Source organism: Geotrypetes seraphini, chromosome 5 (genome assembly GCF_902459505.1).
Source record: "Geotrypetes seraphini chromosome 5, aGeoSer1.1, whole genome shotgun sequence".
Classification (NCBI taxonomy): domain Eukaryota; kingdom Metazoa; phylum Chordata; class Amphibia; order Gymnophiona; family Dermophiidae; genus Geotrypetes; species Geotrypetes seraphini.
This window is the reverse complement of record NC_047088.1, coordinates 215,965,692-215,981,211: the sequence shown is the minus strand read 5'-3', so window position 1 is coordinate 215,981,211 and position 15,520 is coordinate 215,965,692. Positions and strand designations below refer to the sequence as shown.

Below are 15,520 nucleotides of genomic sequence, written 5' to 3'. Positions count from 1 at the left end.
AGTCATGATTTATGAGCAGCCAAAGAAGAAATCTAAGGAGTAGATGGTATCATGAACTCAACTTAGAAATGTCAAGAGATACATTCTGTTCTAGGAGATGTTTTGCTTAGTAAGGGGAGTGAGAACTGCAAAGTGCACCCCCATCTTTATCAATGAGAGACCCAATCTTCCTACCTTGTCAGTCTGCAACAAACTTCAGTCTCTCACTCTGCAGAAGAAATAGCATCAAACTTTTCTACAAAGATTCATGCTCTACAACATTCTTTAGCCTCAGCATTGTCATACTCAACAGTGAACAGCCTCCTCCTTAATCAGCCTTCTCCAAGATTACTTAATAGCACCCATTCTGTTTTCAATTTACCATCGACTTTCACTGTTACTAAGATCATTATGTCATTAAAATTTACCATTGCACCACATGATTCCTTGCCATCTGCCCCACTTAAATGTTTCATTTCGATACCGACTTCCTTTGTACATAATGGGGTAAATTCTACATATATAGATCAAATGCTGGAGAAAATACACTCTGCACAAGTCCCAAGGGATCCAAAGAAGGAGCAGAATGAGCCAGGTCTTCAAAAGAATTACACTTTAATAGCAACCAAAATATCATCTACAGAGTATCACCTAAGCATGCGATGGACTTGACACGGACCGTATTTCGGTGAACAAGCCTGCATCAGGAGTCCAAGGTGTGAGTCAATGATGTTGAGGTAAGTACTTCTGAAGTTAGTCAATGTACACGGATAGCATTTGGATACATAGAAGGAAATTTTGGAAAAATCTATGTATCCAAATGCTATGGTGGCAATATGAAAGGTTTTGTTGCATATAAGGGACTCACTTTATTAAGAAAGCTTTCCATAGGCACAACATTCATTTATTTATTTTAGTTATTTATATACTACCTATTAATTATCTAAGGGATTTACATTAAGGTATTCGGTCATTTGTCCCTATCTGTCCCCAGTGGGCTCACAATCTATCTAACGTACCTAGGGCAATGGAGGATTGAGTGACTTGCCCAGGGTCACAAGGAGCAGTACGGGGCTTGAACCCACAACCTCAGGGTGCTGAGGCTGTAGCTCTAACCATTAGGCTACTCCTTCCTCATGGGAGAAAACTTGTAGTAAATAAGCCTCAAAGTATTGTTGTATATTTTTCATTGAAATATTTTTTCATCCAAGATTTTTCTGTCATTCTTTGGGCTTCTTAAGGACCTGGGAATACTCATTAATAATGGCATGTTTTTTTGCAAGAGCTTGTTTTCTTCATTTTTTAAAATCTCTCATGCTTTCAAAAGTTACATTACATTGTTGCATTGCATTTTCTGCTTCACTTTGCATCCAGACAATCTGTGGTCTGAGAATATTTTTCCCTTATTCAACAAGACACAGTGTCAATCTCAAGTGCTATGTTAGTTCAAAATGCAAGTTAATCACCTAAAATAGTAATATACTAGTATTTTAGCCCGTTACATTAACGGGTGCTAGAATATATGTCTGTCTTTATTTCTGTCTCTCTCTCCCTCCTGCTGTCTTTCTTTCTGTCTGTCTCTTCCTGGCCCACTTTGTCTGTCTGTCTTTCTGTGTCTATCCCTGCCCCTGTGTCTTTCTTCTTTTCTTTCTGTCTCCCTCCCTCCCCCCACACCACTTCCCTGTGCAGCAGCAGCGTTTCCCCTACCCCCCTTTACCTTCCTGCGGTCTGGCCGGCTCCCTTAGTCCCTTACCGCCCCCCTTCCCTTCCCGCGATCCTGACAAACCTACCGATTCCAGCAGCGTCCGCAGCACTCTACACACGCTGTTTTGGGGCCTTCTACTGCCCTGATTTACTCTGGCACGTCCCTGATTCCAACCGAGCTTTTCAATTTATTACACTGACAAAAGATAAGTTTGAGTCATTTTACACTTTAAATTATTGTGACCACTTGGCTATTTAAATTTGCTATTTATTTGCACAACATAGAGCTGCTTTAGGCTCTACGGGAGGTTTTTATGCTGATGAGGTTCTCCACCTGAACATCCTAGCCACGGCCGTGGCGGTGGGAGGGCTTTTCCTCCCAGTGAAACTTTTTTGGCTCATGTTCTAGCTTTTTTACCTTTCACATGATCCATGTGAATGTGTATATGACAGATTGTCATTGGATGTTTTCATTGTTTCTGAGTTTTTGATACAGTCAGTTACCATGCCAGTTAAGCCAATTAAAAAATAAATGTTGAGCGCAGATTACAAAGTTAGGCATCACCAAGCATCCTCGATCACTTGCTACCATAAATTTGTAAAAGGGACCCTAAATGTTGTAATGACAAAAAGCGCTAACTGAGGAACTATAAATACTAGCAGATATCTCCTCTTCTGTTTGCATTGAACCTGAAGTAGTGTTAAATAAAATAAATTTACCAAACAAAAGTCTGTATTTAGGCTTAAATTTAGACAATGAAACTGCCTAGGATGCCAACTGGTGAACGCATCAAGTACTTGAACTGAAAAGGAGCCTATTCCTGCTTATTGTAATGTCATGGCACTCTCAATCCCCTTTCCCCATCACCCATTCTCCAGTGCTGCCTAAGAGTGCCAAAATCTTAAATCCATCCTTCCCTGAATTTACGATTTTCATTATATTCTTGAGAGTCTAAAAATGTCATGCACGAATAAGCTCCTGAGTCTGCTTAAAGCTGAATAAAAATCAAACCTAATATTCAAAACAGACACACTAATTAAGGGCTTAACATTCCAGTACCAGCACATGAACCAGCAATGCCGGGCACCTGGGCACAAACAACCCTTGCTACACCACTGACCAGTTCAAACAATTTATGGCATTAAATAAAAAGAGAAATGTATTTAAATTACTTTTTCATCATACATAAGACTGCAGACCCCCCAAAAAACTTGAGGTAGAATGAGTGAAATATAATTCTACATTTTAAAGATGGTAGATTCCATGTCCCTCCTTGGAACTGTTGGTGGAGAAATTTTGGGTAAAATCTCTTTAGCATATGGTGCAGTATGAAGTCCAGCTTCTCGAAGTGCCATCTCAACTCTAACTCTGCAGTCTGAAATGATCTGTTTCAATGACAAAAATGCATTACATTATTTTTTATTAACTTTGATATGTTTTGATTATCTATTTTAGGTTTTCCCAAATGAACTATTCACATAAATGGTCAAAATGTTGCATAATGCAGTAAGATAGCAGGCTCAACTCAGGAGCTGTTTGGCATGGTTACTTGGAGATATATTTTTGAGTGCAATGTTTTATACAGTATTTCTTTTAATTTGGCATAATGAAAGCAGTACTGTTTGTAAAGTAATGGAAAATTAGTGATCTATAATAATAATTCTTTTGGAAGGAAGAACAGAAATCTACATTGCATCCTTATTGCATATTTAGTTATATTGAGTGGCATTTTAGAAAGGACGTCCAACTCAGAATATTGGCATCCAAGTTAGACAGCCGGCCCCTTTGTGACATTCTATCTCACATGTATTTTAGATCAGGATATAGCTATCCATGTACTAGAAAGGTCCAGCATGAATATCATTTTACAAACTGAAATGTACAAATTTCATGGCAACCTGCCCACCCCCTGCTGCGCTCGCGATCCCCCCCAAACTGCCGTGAATAGTGGCAGGAGAGAAGCCCAATCTCTCCTGCCGAGGTGCACCCCCAACACCCTCCCCCTCCCCCCCCACGAATACCGGCAGGGGAGATGCACAATCTCTCCTGCCAAAGCACCCCCCAGCCCCCTTGAATACTGGCAGGAGGGATCCCAGGCCCTCCTGCCAAGGCGCATCCCTGGAACACCCCCCACCCCCGACAACACCGGCAGCAGGGATCCCAGGCCCTCCTACTGAAGACTGCCCCCCACAACCGCAAACCCCCCACCCCCCTGAACAACCACCACCCCGGACCCCCCCAACACTAACCTTTAATGTTGGCTGGATGGATGGGTCTCCAGTCCAGAAAGCCCGCCATCCTCAGAATGGCAGGCCTGCCCCTTCCCAGTGCATTGTGGGATGCACCAGGGAGGGGCCCAGGGCCTGATTGGCGGGCCCGCCATTCCGAGGATAGCGGACTGTTGGCCAATGTTCAAGGTTAGTGTAGGGGGTCCAGGGTGGTGAGGAGGGGTGTCCTGGATGATGGTAGGGCTGTTTGGGGGGTTCACGGGGGGGGAGGGGCGGTCCGGCTTCGGCAGGAGAACATGGGATCTCTCCTGCCAGTATTCGAGGAGGGGTGGGGGTGCACCTCAGCAGGAGAGATTGGGCATCTCTCCTGCCGGAATTCACGGGAGAGGTGGGGGTGTCAGGGATGCGCCTCGGCAGGAGAGATTGGGCATCTCTCCTGCCAGTATTCATGAGGGGGTGGGGGGTGTCGTGGGTGCACCTCAGCAGGAAAGATTAGGCATCTCGCTTGCTGGTATTCATGGGGGGGTGTCGGGGGGTGCGCCTCGGCAGGAGAGATTAGGCATCTTTCCTGCCGTGATCGTTGCAGGGGGAGGGGGAGGGGATTCTGTAACCGGTGTTGTTTTTGACAGATGCCGGTTCAGAAACCAGCTTTTAGGCGAAAGACTGGCCCCTCCTTCGCCTAAAAGGTCTTGTTTTGGGCATTTGAGCGATTTTTTTGGTTGGGAATGTGTTTTAATGTTAGACATTGTGGTGGTCTGAGCGATTAAATTGCTGAATGTAGAGATAGGCCATTCTCAAAAAAAATCCTCATTGTGGACGTTTTTTTGAGAATGGACATTTCCCTGCTGCTACTTTCAGCGTTTAGAGCAGGGGTAGGGAACTCCAGTCCTCGAGAGCCGTATTCCAGTCGGGTTTTCAGGATTTCCCCAATGAATATGCATGAGATCTATTTGCATGCACTGCTTTCAATGCATATTCATTGGGGTAATCCTGAAAACGTGACTGGAATACGGCTCTCGAGGATCGGAGTTCCCTACCCCTGGTTTAGGGGCTTAGGATAAAAGGGGTTTAGATGTTTTTTATTATGCCCCTCTAAGGATGTTATAATGCCCCTGTATTGATCCATGGTGCAACCTCATCTGGAGTATTGCATTCAATTTTAGTCTCCTTATCTCAAGAAACATATAGCGGCACTAGAAAAGATTCAAAGAAGAGTGACCAAGATGATAAAAGGAATGGAACGCCTCTTGTATGAGGAAAGACTAAAAAGGTTAGGGCTCTTCAGCTTGGAAAAGAGATGGCTGAGTGGAGATATGATTGAAGTCTACAAAATTCTGAGTGGAGTAGAACAGGTGGCAAAAATTACAAAGACTAGGGGACACTTGATGAAGTTACAGGGAAATACTTTTAAAACCAATAGGAGGAAAAATTTTTTTCACTCAGAGAATAGTTAAGCTCTGGAATGCATTGCCAGAGGTTGTGATAAGAGCGGATAGCGTAGTTGGTTTTAAGAAAGGTTTGGACAATTTCCTGGAAGAAAGGTCCATAGTCTGTTATTGAGAAAGACATGGGGGAAGCCACTGCTTGCCCTGGATTGGTAGCATGGAATGTTGCTACTCTTTGGGTTTTAGCCAGGTACTAGGGACCTGGATGGACCATTGGTCTGACCCAGCAAGGCTGTTCTTATGTCTGAATTCAAGAAAGTGTGGGACAGGCATGTGGGATCTCTTAGGGAGAGGAGCAGATTGTGGATGCTGTGGATGGGCAGACTGGATGGACCATTTGGCCTTTACCTGCTGTCATATTTTTATGTACAGGTATGTTTCTATTCCACTCAAAAAGTGCCTGATAAAATAAGGACTCAACATTCCAGAACAGTGTTTCCCAAACAGTCTTCACATAGATGTAAAGTCACTAAGAATATGGCTTTTGCCATCCTCAATATTCACAGTTATGCCAATAATTAAAGAAATAAAATGCAGCCTCTATGCCATTAACATTTACTGAAGCCAGATTCCTGAAGATGGAAGGCATTAACTTTTTCCAAATAGTCATTAAATTGTAGAATTTTCAGCAATTTTTGACAAAAAGGCAAGTTTGAAATGGGCTTGTAGTTTGAAACATCCAATTGATCCAGCTGAGTTTTTTCAAAACTGGCTGAGCTCTGGCTTCCTTCTGGCAGCTAGGTATCAAACTAGCAAGCATACTACAGTAGCATTGACAATATCAATACCTAAACTAAGGTCATTCATATGTGTTGCTGGTGAAGGATTGTGAGGTGTAGAAAATGTGATGACTGAGAAATAATTTCAAGAATGGACTGAGAAATCAAATGAAAAGCCTTCAAGTTGCTTCTCATTCTACAACTGAGAATTTCATATGTTCCTTCCTCAGAATTCTCTCCCAAAAGACTGTACTTCCTAAAGGGTGTGCTGATGAATGAATGAAGGGGGGGGGGGTGTTGCAGAGGGGAAGGGGACGAATTGCCAAAGAATTTGTCATGAGGAAGCCAAGAAAGAGAAGGAGGGGGGAGACAGGGATCTGTGGAGTTCTGCTTTCTCTGTGAGCTGTAATGAATGAATGAGGGCTTTGCAGGGGGAGTCCCAATTGCCCTTACTCTCAGCATTTCAATTCAAGCTACCAAGGGCATGAGTTGTCAGTATGTCTTGCATTCATTTAAAATCATTTAAACATATTTCAATACTGTTCAGGCAAGTAAAAACAAAAGAAATAGTGTAACGTATATTTTTCCTGCATAGAAATAATTTTGCAAAATAAAGTGTGTGTTTAGTGCTCTGCTTTTTCTGAATTGATGGCTTGCTCTAAGGCAGGGGTGTCCAATGTCGGTCCTCGAGGGCCGCAATCCAGTCGGGTTTTCAGGATTTCCCCAATGAATATGCATTGAAAGCAGTGCATGCAAATAGATCTCATGCATATTCATTGGGGAAATCTTGAAATCCCGACTGGATTGCGGCCCTCGAGGACTGACATTGGACACCCCTGCTCTAAGGGCATTTCAACATTTGTAAAACAAACGCCTTTTAATACAGTCACACATTGAGAGGCTGTTCCTATTTTTAGAATTCTACAAAACACAAAGGCCCTGATCCTATAAAAATGCCTCCCATTAGTTGCCTAGATTGGCGTGTCTAGCTGATAAAGGCACTTAACTTAAATTTTTAATTGGTTCAATCGGTGCTGTTAATTGAACAGCGCCATGAAAAATAATTTTAAAAATTAATTTTGGGGTAGACCTCTACACCGAGGTGCCTACATGTACCTATCTAAAAAGTAGGTATGATTAGAGATAGTTTATGGATTGCCTTAGGCCAGGGGTGTCAAATGTCAGCCCTCGAGGTGTCGCAATCCAGTCAGGTTTTCAGGATTTCCCCTATGAATATGCATGAGATCTATTTGCATGCACTGCTTTCATTGTATGCTAATAGATCTCATACATAATCATTGGGGAAATTCTGAAAACCTGATTGGAATGCGGCCCTCGAGGACCGACATTTAATACCCCTGCCTTAGGCACTGGTAGGTGTTTAGGTTTGACACTGGTAAATTAGGCAGAGAAAACCCTGGTCTAATATACTGGTGCCCAACATTATGACACCTACTGCACTAAGTTGAATTAATAATAATAATAATTTATTTCTTATATACCGCTATACCCTAAGTTCGAAGCGGTTTACAGTGAAGAAGTGTCTAGAGGGAGTACAGTGTTAACAGAAGGATACAGGATAATACAAAGTGAGCAGGTACTGGGTGGTTACAATAAGGTACGAGATATTAACACGAAAAAAACAGTTACAGTGTGTTTACAATGAGGTACATTGTAAACACACTGTGTTTACAGAAAGGTTGTTTACAGAAAGGTTAACACGAAAAATCAGTTACAGTGTGATTACAATGAGGTACTGAGGTGTTTACAGAAAGGTACAAGATATTAACAAGAGACCGGTTACAGGATGTTTACAATAAGATACAGGAAAGTACAAGGTGAGCGGGTACTGGGGTGATTACAGTAAGGTTCAAGATATTGACAAGAGAACAGTTATAGGATGTTTACAATTAGATACAGGATGTTATACTAAGTTATAGGATGATACAATATGAACAGTTACTGCTAGGCATGATTCTACAAATGGAACCTAGCAGTTGATCAACAACCACGCTAAGCTGGAAAAATAAAAAAAACCTAACTTCATGGCTATAGCAGGCATTGTCTGGCAATGAACGTCACTTCCCAGCAAGTGATTTACACCACTTACTGCCATCTTGGATTTGTGACATAACAGGAATTGACACTATGGGCAGCACCATCTTGGAAAAACCCCCAAAATCTGATTCTGGTTTTATATCAGTATCAACAAATTATTGGGTCCTAGCCGACAGCAGTCAGTGTTTTGCTGACTACAGCTAGCTTTATTCCCAGGTATTTAATGCCAGGCCATGTCCTGACACCAGCACTGAATATCTAGCCATAAGCGCCAGATAAAACATAACCAGCTAGGATGAACCACATAAAGATAGGACTGAATTGTGAGTATTCTGGTTGATTTTTTTAAAGCAATTTTTATTGATTTTTGTCCTGCATTAGTTAACAAGTGCTGTTTCAATTTGGTTTCTTGAAATACAGGTGTGTATAAAAGGCACTGTTTGTAAGGGGGAGTGTGCATTTATTCCCTGCTAGGTAGGTAGGTCCTTTTGCTTATGCAACCATATATCTAAAAGCACTAAAACCATGCTCACACACCATCTTTTGATTCATGACTTTTGTTATCATAATTCTTAAAAAAAAATTTATTTAAATGAATTATGTCTATTAGGCACTTTTATTTTGATTACTCTTTTAATGTGGTTGTTATAAACATAGCACTTTTTAAGTTTAATGATATATGCACACCAGACACACTTTCTTATTCTGGCATTTCTTTGCACATTCCTTTATTTTGATTGCTTTCTCTTTGGAGATACTTTAATTTTTATTTGTTACAGTAATCATTTTCATTTGAATATTTGCATGTTTAATTTTTTGCATGTTCATTATTGTTTTTAATTGTATCTTAGCATCTACCCCTGATACAGCCAGTAGGTGAAACATGGCCACATCAGGTTTTGTTTAATAAAGTCCAACTTTCCTGGTATTATTGGTCTGCTCTGTGTTTTCCACCCATATAAAGAAAGGACTGTGTTTTATGTGGTCTTTTTTATGTGGTTAGTGGAGAAGTAGCCTTGTGATTAGTGCAGTGGCTTGGGAACCAGGTTAGATTTCCACTCCTATCCATAGATCCCTACTATGCTCCCCAACAATCTCCCATTCAATCACCAAGTCCCAGTCATCCTGTGTTATATTCCCCTCCCCCCATCACCTAGTCATATCCATCTTCCGATCTGTCCTCCTTTTTCACCCTTTAGTCATCTTTTGCTCCATTACTCCAATCCTAACCCCCAAGTCCCATCCATTTACTGCTCTATTTCCCCCTCAAAGCCCTTTCCATCTTCAGCTCCATACCTCCTTTCCTCCACCCACATCCCCTAGCCCCAACCAACTTCTGCTCTTCCTCCTCCCTCCCCACCACTAATATCCCCCTAGTCCCATTCATCTTCTGCTCCATTCTCTTCCACCCACATCACCTAGTCCCAACCATCTTCTGTTCCTTCCCCCTTCCTCCTCCCCATTCCCATCCATCTTCTTTGTTCCCCTTCTCCCAAACCCAATTCCCCAGTCCCATCCATTTAATGATGTTGCTCCTTCTCCTGCTCCTGCTGCTAATCGCTGACAAGAAGTCTTCTTTCCGATTCAATTCTGACATCGGAGAGGACATTCTGGGTCAGCCAGGCAGTGATTGGCTGGCCCAGAATGTCCTTTCCGATGTCAGAATTCACGCCAGAAAGAAGACTTCTTGTCGGCGATTAGCAGCAGCTTCAGTAGCAGGGAGGTAAGACAGTAGCAGACCGGGGGAAAGGAAGGCGCTTTTTTTTTTTTTTTTGCGTGGCAGGGAGGGACAGGAAACCAGGGAGGGACAGGAAGCCTTCGCCTGTCCCATTGTCCCCACACACAGCTTTGGGATGCTGTCCCTGAAAACGGGACATTTCGGTGTCCCGAAGCTGTGTGTGGGGACAACAGGACAAGGGGTCTGAAAACGGGACGATCCTGTTCAAAATGGGACGTATGGTCACCTTATATATACTTGAATATAAGCTGACTTAAATATAAACTGAGGTAACCTTCCTCCCCCCCCCCCAATAAAGGAGGAAAAAAGGTTGACTCGAATATAAACCGAAGGGGGGGGAGGAGGTGGTGGTTTAATATTCAAATGCCCTGCCCTTCCAGGCTCTGCACCCAGTCCTCCTCCCTTCCTGTCCTGGAAGGAAGGGAGGCCTACCTCCCTCCTGATCTTCTGTACTTCCTATATACTTCAGACAGGAACTCAGTTGGCTATAGATTCACAGTGGGTCATTATTTTCAAAGAATATGCTACTCTCAGTCTATTATCTGTTCTATGTATTATTTCTTTCCCTGCCATGCCGGTATTTTCTGCATTATATTGTAAATGCTTTCTGTCTTTATCTGTTTTTAAGTCCATTATTCTAATTTATATTTTATCTTTATCCCATGTATTAGCTCACCTTGTTGTGAACTATCTAGAACTTTTTCAGTATGGAGGTATATAAGAATAAAATTATTATTATTTATAAAATAAAGAAATCACACTCAAAGGAAGTACCATAAAAGGGGCTAAATAAAAAAATGACCATCTATAGTATTTTTACTGATGGTGGTTAGTAATTTTGTGAAATTTAGAGATGATAGGACTGGCCATTCTCATAAGTTATCATAAAAATATGCAGTTTATTTCATAGATATATATATATATTGATATATTTACCTGATTTTCATTGTATGTATTTAATTTATACAGGGGTTTTTGAAGAACAAATTCTTCTTCATTTCCAATAGCCATTCTAGCTTTAGATGCTTTTGTGTCACCCATCATTCTAACTGGATCAAATTCTGCCACAACTGCAACCTATACAGAAATAAAAGTCAATGGTTACACTGTTGTTTTTGGGTGGAATAATAGAGATGTCATGACACAACTATTTCTGGATGTTTGGTTTTGGAATATGTTTAGGTCATAAGCAGAAATAGGCATATTTAAGTAAATAAGTGGTTCTTTTAATAAGGTACGCTAACCGATTTAGCTCATGCTAGATGCTAAGATGCCCATAGGAATATAATGGATGTCTTAGCACTTAGCGAGCGCACCTTAATAAAAGGATCTCTAAATAATTTGAAAATTTTAGGGAAATAAATCTATTTTAAGAACTATTTTTTTTTTTTTTTCCATTATTTTTTATTTTCAAATTTTACATAAAGTGTACATAATATTTAAAATACAATTGATAATTGCATAGTATCACTTTTATATCTAGTACATTATATATCTAAATTTGATTTTCCCCCTCACCCTCCCCCCACCCTTTTATTGCTTAAATATAATATTTCAGAATTTTATCAAAATTATACAACATATTAGAATACAATTGATGGATATTCAATAACATTTTAAATATCTAATACAATATGTTCTACATCTTTTTTATCTCTTTTCCCTCCCCCCACCCTTCTATTAGTTTTCATTCATATATTACATTTTATATAATATATTATAATATATTTTGTATAAATTATTTTCCTTACCCCCCCTTTATGTGTGTCATAAAAAAAAATCCTTAAAAGAAGAAAAGAAGAAGAAATATTCAATTATTTATTCATTACAGTATTTTGCCAATGGCCCCCATATTTTTGTGAATTTAGTATATGTCCCCCTTTGTATTGCTATTGTTCTTTCCATTTTAAATATGTGACATGTTGTATTCCACCAAAATGTATAATTTAGGTTTTTGTAATTCTTCCAGTTGTTAGTTATATGTTGAATGGCAACCCCTGTCATAATTAATAAAAGCTTGTTATTTTCTGGTGAAATTTGACTTTTTTTTCTCATCATTGTTCCAAATAAAATTGTATCATATGATATTGCAATATAATTTTCCATCAATTTATTAATTTGTGGCCAAATTGAATTCCAAAAAATTTTTATATAGGGACAATGATATAATAAATGATCTAATGTCCCTGGTTTTAGATTACAGTGCCAGCATTTATTGGATTTAGAACTGTCTAATTTTTGCAAACGTGTAGGGGTCCAAAAAGCTCTATGTAATAAAAAAAACCAAGTTTGTCTCATAGATGCTGACACTGTACATCCCATTCTCCAAGACCAAATTAGTGGCCATTGAGATGCATTAATCTGATGTCCAATCTCAATGCTCCAAATGTCTCTTAGTCCATTTTTTGGTTTTTTATTCAAATATCCAGATATTAATTTATACCACAATGCGGCTTGATGTCCTAGGAAGTCTGCTTTAAAGCATAAGAACTTTAAACTATATTGATTGTTCAATGTTTTCCATTCAGGGAACCCAACCTGAATGGCCTGCTTCAATTGCAACCATTTAAAACTTTGTGTTTTATTAAGACCAAATCTATGTTGCAATTGTGAAAAATCCAGCAGTTTACCTTCTGAGATAACATCGTCTAGAGATCTAATGCCTGCAATAATCCAGTTCTTCCAAAGGATTTGAGTTCCGCTTATTTTGATCTTGGAGTTTATCCATATAGATTGATTAGTTGATTTGTATATTGGGATAGGTGTTAATTTATCTATAAATCTTAACGTTTTCCAAGTATCCATTATTATTTTATTTTCTCTGTATCTTCTGGGTATATTAATACTTGGCAGATGAACTAAATTTAGGGGAAACATAAGGCGCCATTCCAAATATAACCAATCTGGTGCATTATCTATAAGTTCTGGGAGGATCCAATACATACCCTGACGTAGAATATAGGCTTGATGATACCTATAGAAATTTGGAAAATTTACCCCTCCCTCCTTAATTGATTTTTGTAAAGTTACTAAAGCTATTCTAGGTATTTTACCAAGCCAAAGAAATTTTGTTAAAATTCTATTAAGTTTTTTTATAAAAGGACCCCTGAAAATAAATAGGTATCATACTCATTTGGTAGCAAACTACAGGCAATATCATCATTTTAATAGTTTGAACTCTTCCCCACCAAGAAATATGTAATGGGTTCCATTGTTCACATAACTCCGTAATTTTTTTTAATACATATTTTTCATTCTCTATTACAGTATCTTCAATTGTATTTTTAACTTGAATGCCAAGATATTTAAATCCTTCTTCTTTCCATATGAATGGAAAATTATCAAATAATCCTTTTACACAATGAACATTCAAGGGTATAATTTCTGATTTATTCCAATTAATTTTATAACCTGAAAATTTACCAAACTTATTAATTAATTCCAATAAAGAAGATAAGGTTGACTCTGGATTTCTCAAATAAAGCAAAATATCATCAGCATAAGCCGAAATTTTATATTCCATATCTGAATATGGAATACCTTGTATCTCTCTCGTTTGCTGTATTGCTAACAATAAGGGTTCTAATACAACATCAAATAACAAAGGAGATAACGGACAGCCTTGTCTAACTCCCCTCTGCAATTGAAAACCATCAGATATCTTATTATTAATATTTAGTCTTGCAATTGGGAAGCTATACAAAGTTTTTACCATTTGTATAAATCCAGAACCTATACCAAACCATTCTAAAGCCTGATACATAAAATTCCATTCTACTCTATCAAATGCTTTTTCAGCATCTAATGAAACTGTAAAAGCCGGTTCATCCATTTTTTTTGATAAGTTTAGCATGTGAAATAATAGTCTAGAGTTATTGGAGGAATGTCTTTTAGCAACGAAACCCGTTTGATGCATATCTATAATATGTGGGAGAGCTTTGGCTAATCTCAAAGCCATAATTTTCGCCAAAAGTTTATTATCAACATTTATCAAAGATATAGGCCTGTAGTTCGAAACCAAAGTAGGATCTTTATTTGGCTTAGGCAAAACAATTATTATTGATTCAGCCATAGTACCTTTAATATTACCTTTTATAAGTTGTGTCTGATATAAATTTAGTAAATGTGGGGAAAGGATATTTTGAAATGTTTTATAAAATTCTACTGTGTAACCATCACCACCTGGAGCGGATCCAACTCTAAGAGACTTCAATGCTGTTTCTAATTCTTTTAATGATATAGGTTCTTCTAAACTTCGTTTTATATGATCAGGAACTTTAGGTCCATTAATTAAATCTAAAAAATTTTTTCCATCTTTTTGTTTCACCAAACAAGGCTCAGAAGAATACAGGTTCTTATAAAATTTTAAAAATTGTTTTAATATTGTATTTGTTTGATTTGTTATTATACCATTATCATCTTTTATTCCATTAATATTAGTTCTCCTTTTTTTTGCTTTAAGATAGTTTGCCAATAATCTCCCCGCCTTATTAGAATTTCCATAATACATTGTTTGCTTGGAAAATAGATCTTTTCTTATCATTTTTGAAGTTAATTCATTATATTTACCTTTTGTTTTCAAAAGAACTTGCAAAACTTCATATTCCCATTTATTTACCAATTTAGCTTCTAATATTTTTATTTCTTTTTCTAATTCTATATATTGTTTTTTAATCTGTTTCTTAATAAAAGCTGAATATGATATAATATTTCCCCTCATAGTTGCTTTAAATGCATCCCATACATTTTCTATAGATGTATCTTCCACTAAATTTATTTGAAAGAATTCATTAATTTGTGTTTTAAAATTTTTCAAAAATTTGTCATCCACAAGCAATGCATTATCGAATCTCCAAAGAGGTCTACCATTTTCTATTTGATCTAATTGTAATTCTATCCATACTCCCGCATGATCCGAAATAATAATAGGATCTATGGAGGCTTTAATCACCTGTTGCACTTTATTTGTTGAAACAAAAATATAATCTATTCTTGAAAATGATTTATGAACCTGTGAACAAAATGAATATTCCTGATCATTAAAATGAAGAATACGCCATATATCTTTCAAATCACATGATTGAACCAAATTATCTAGACCTAAAGATTTAATACTTTTACCTGGTTTTTTATCTAATAATGGATCCATTACAGCATTAAAATCTCCAGCCACCACTAAATTAGAGGCAGCCAGTGGTAATAACATATTTTGTATCTTTTTAAAAAATTCTGATTGATTCGAATTAGGGGCATATATATTGAACAACGTCAGGGTATCATTTCCCATACCTATATCAATATGTATCCATCTTCCATGTGGATCTGAACTTTTTAGATTAGTCTTGGCCATACATTTTTTATTTATAAGAATTGCAACCCCTGCTTTTTTATCCACTGCTGGAGCATAAAAACATTCCTTTATCCATCCACCTGATAGTTTCTGTGATTCCTTCATATTAAGATGGGTCTCTTGCAGACAGTAAATATCCGCATTTTGCTTTTTTAAAAATGTTAATACTTTTTTTCTTTTAATTACATGGTTCAGGCCATTGACATTAATAGAATATATTTTAAAAGACATTATACATTTTAATACTTTTCATTATATTTTTCTTCCCCTCTTCTTTCATATTTAAAATCCAAAAAAT

General features: G+C 38.1%; 1 protein-coding gene across 2 annotated transcripts in view; it reads right to left on the bottom strand.

Annotated features, from left to right (window-relative positions):
* Positions 1-1,760: 1,760 nt before the first annotated feature.
* CCDC148 (coiled-coil domain containing 148) overlaps positions 1,761-15,520 on the bottom strand; it is a 169,298-nt gene continuing 155,538 nt past the window's right edge. The window contains exons 14-15 of one of the 2 annotated variants that reach the window (XM_033944463.1): positions 10,809-10,949; positions 1,761-3,069 (exon numbers count right to left, since the gene is read on the bottom strand). In XM_033944463.1, coding sequence (XP_033800354.1) covers positions 2,923-3,069; positions 10,809-10,949 — 288 coding nt within the window. In that variant the 3' untranslated portion in view covers positions 1,761-2,922. The remainder of the gene's footprint in view (positions 3,070-10,808; positions 10,950-15,520) is intronic. The other variant, XM_033944464.1, reaches the window with a different exon arrangement.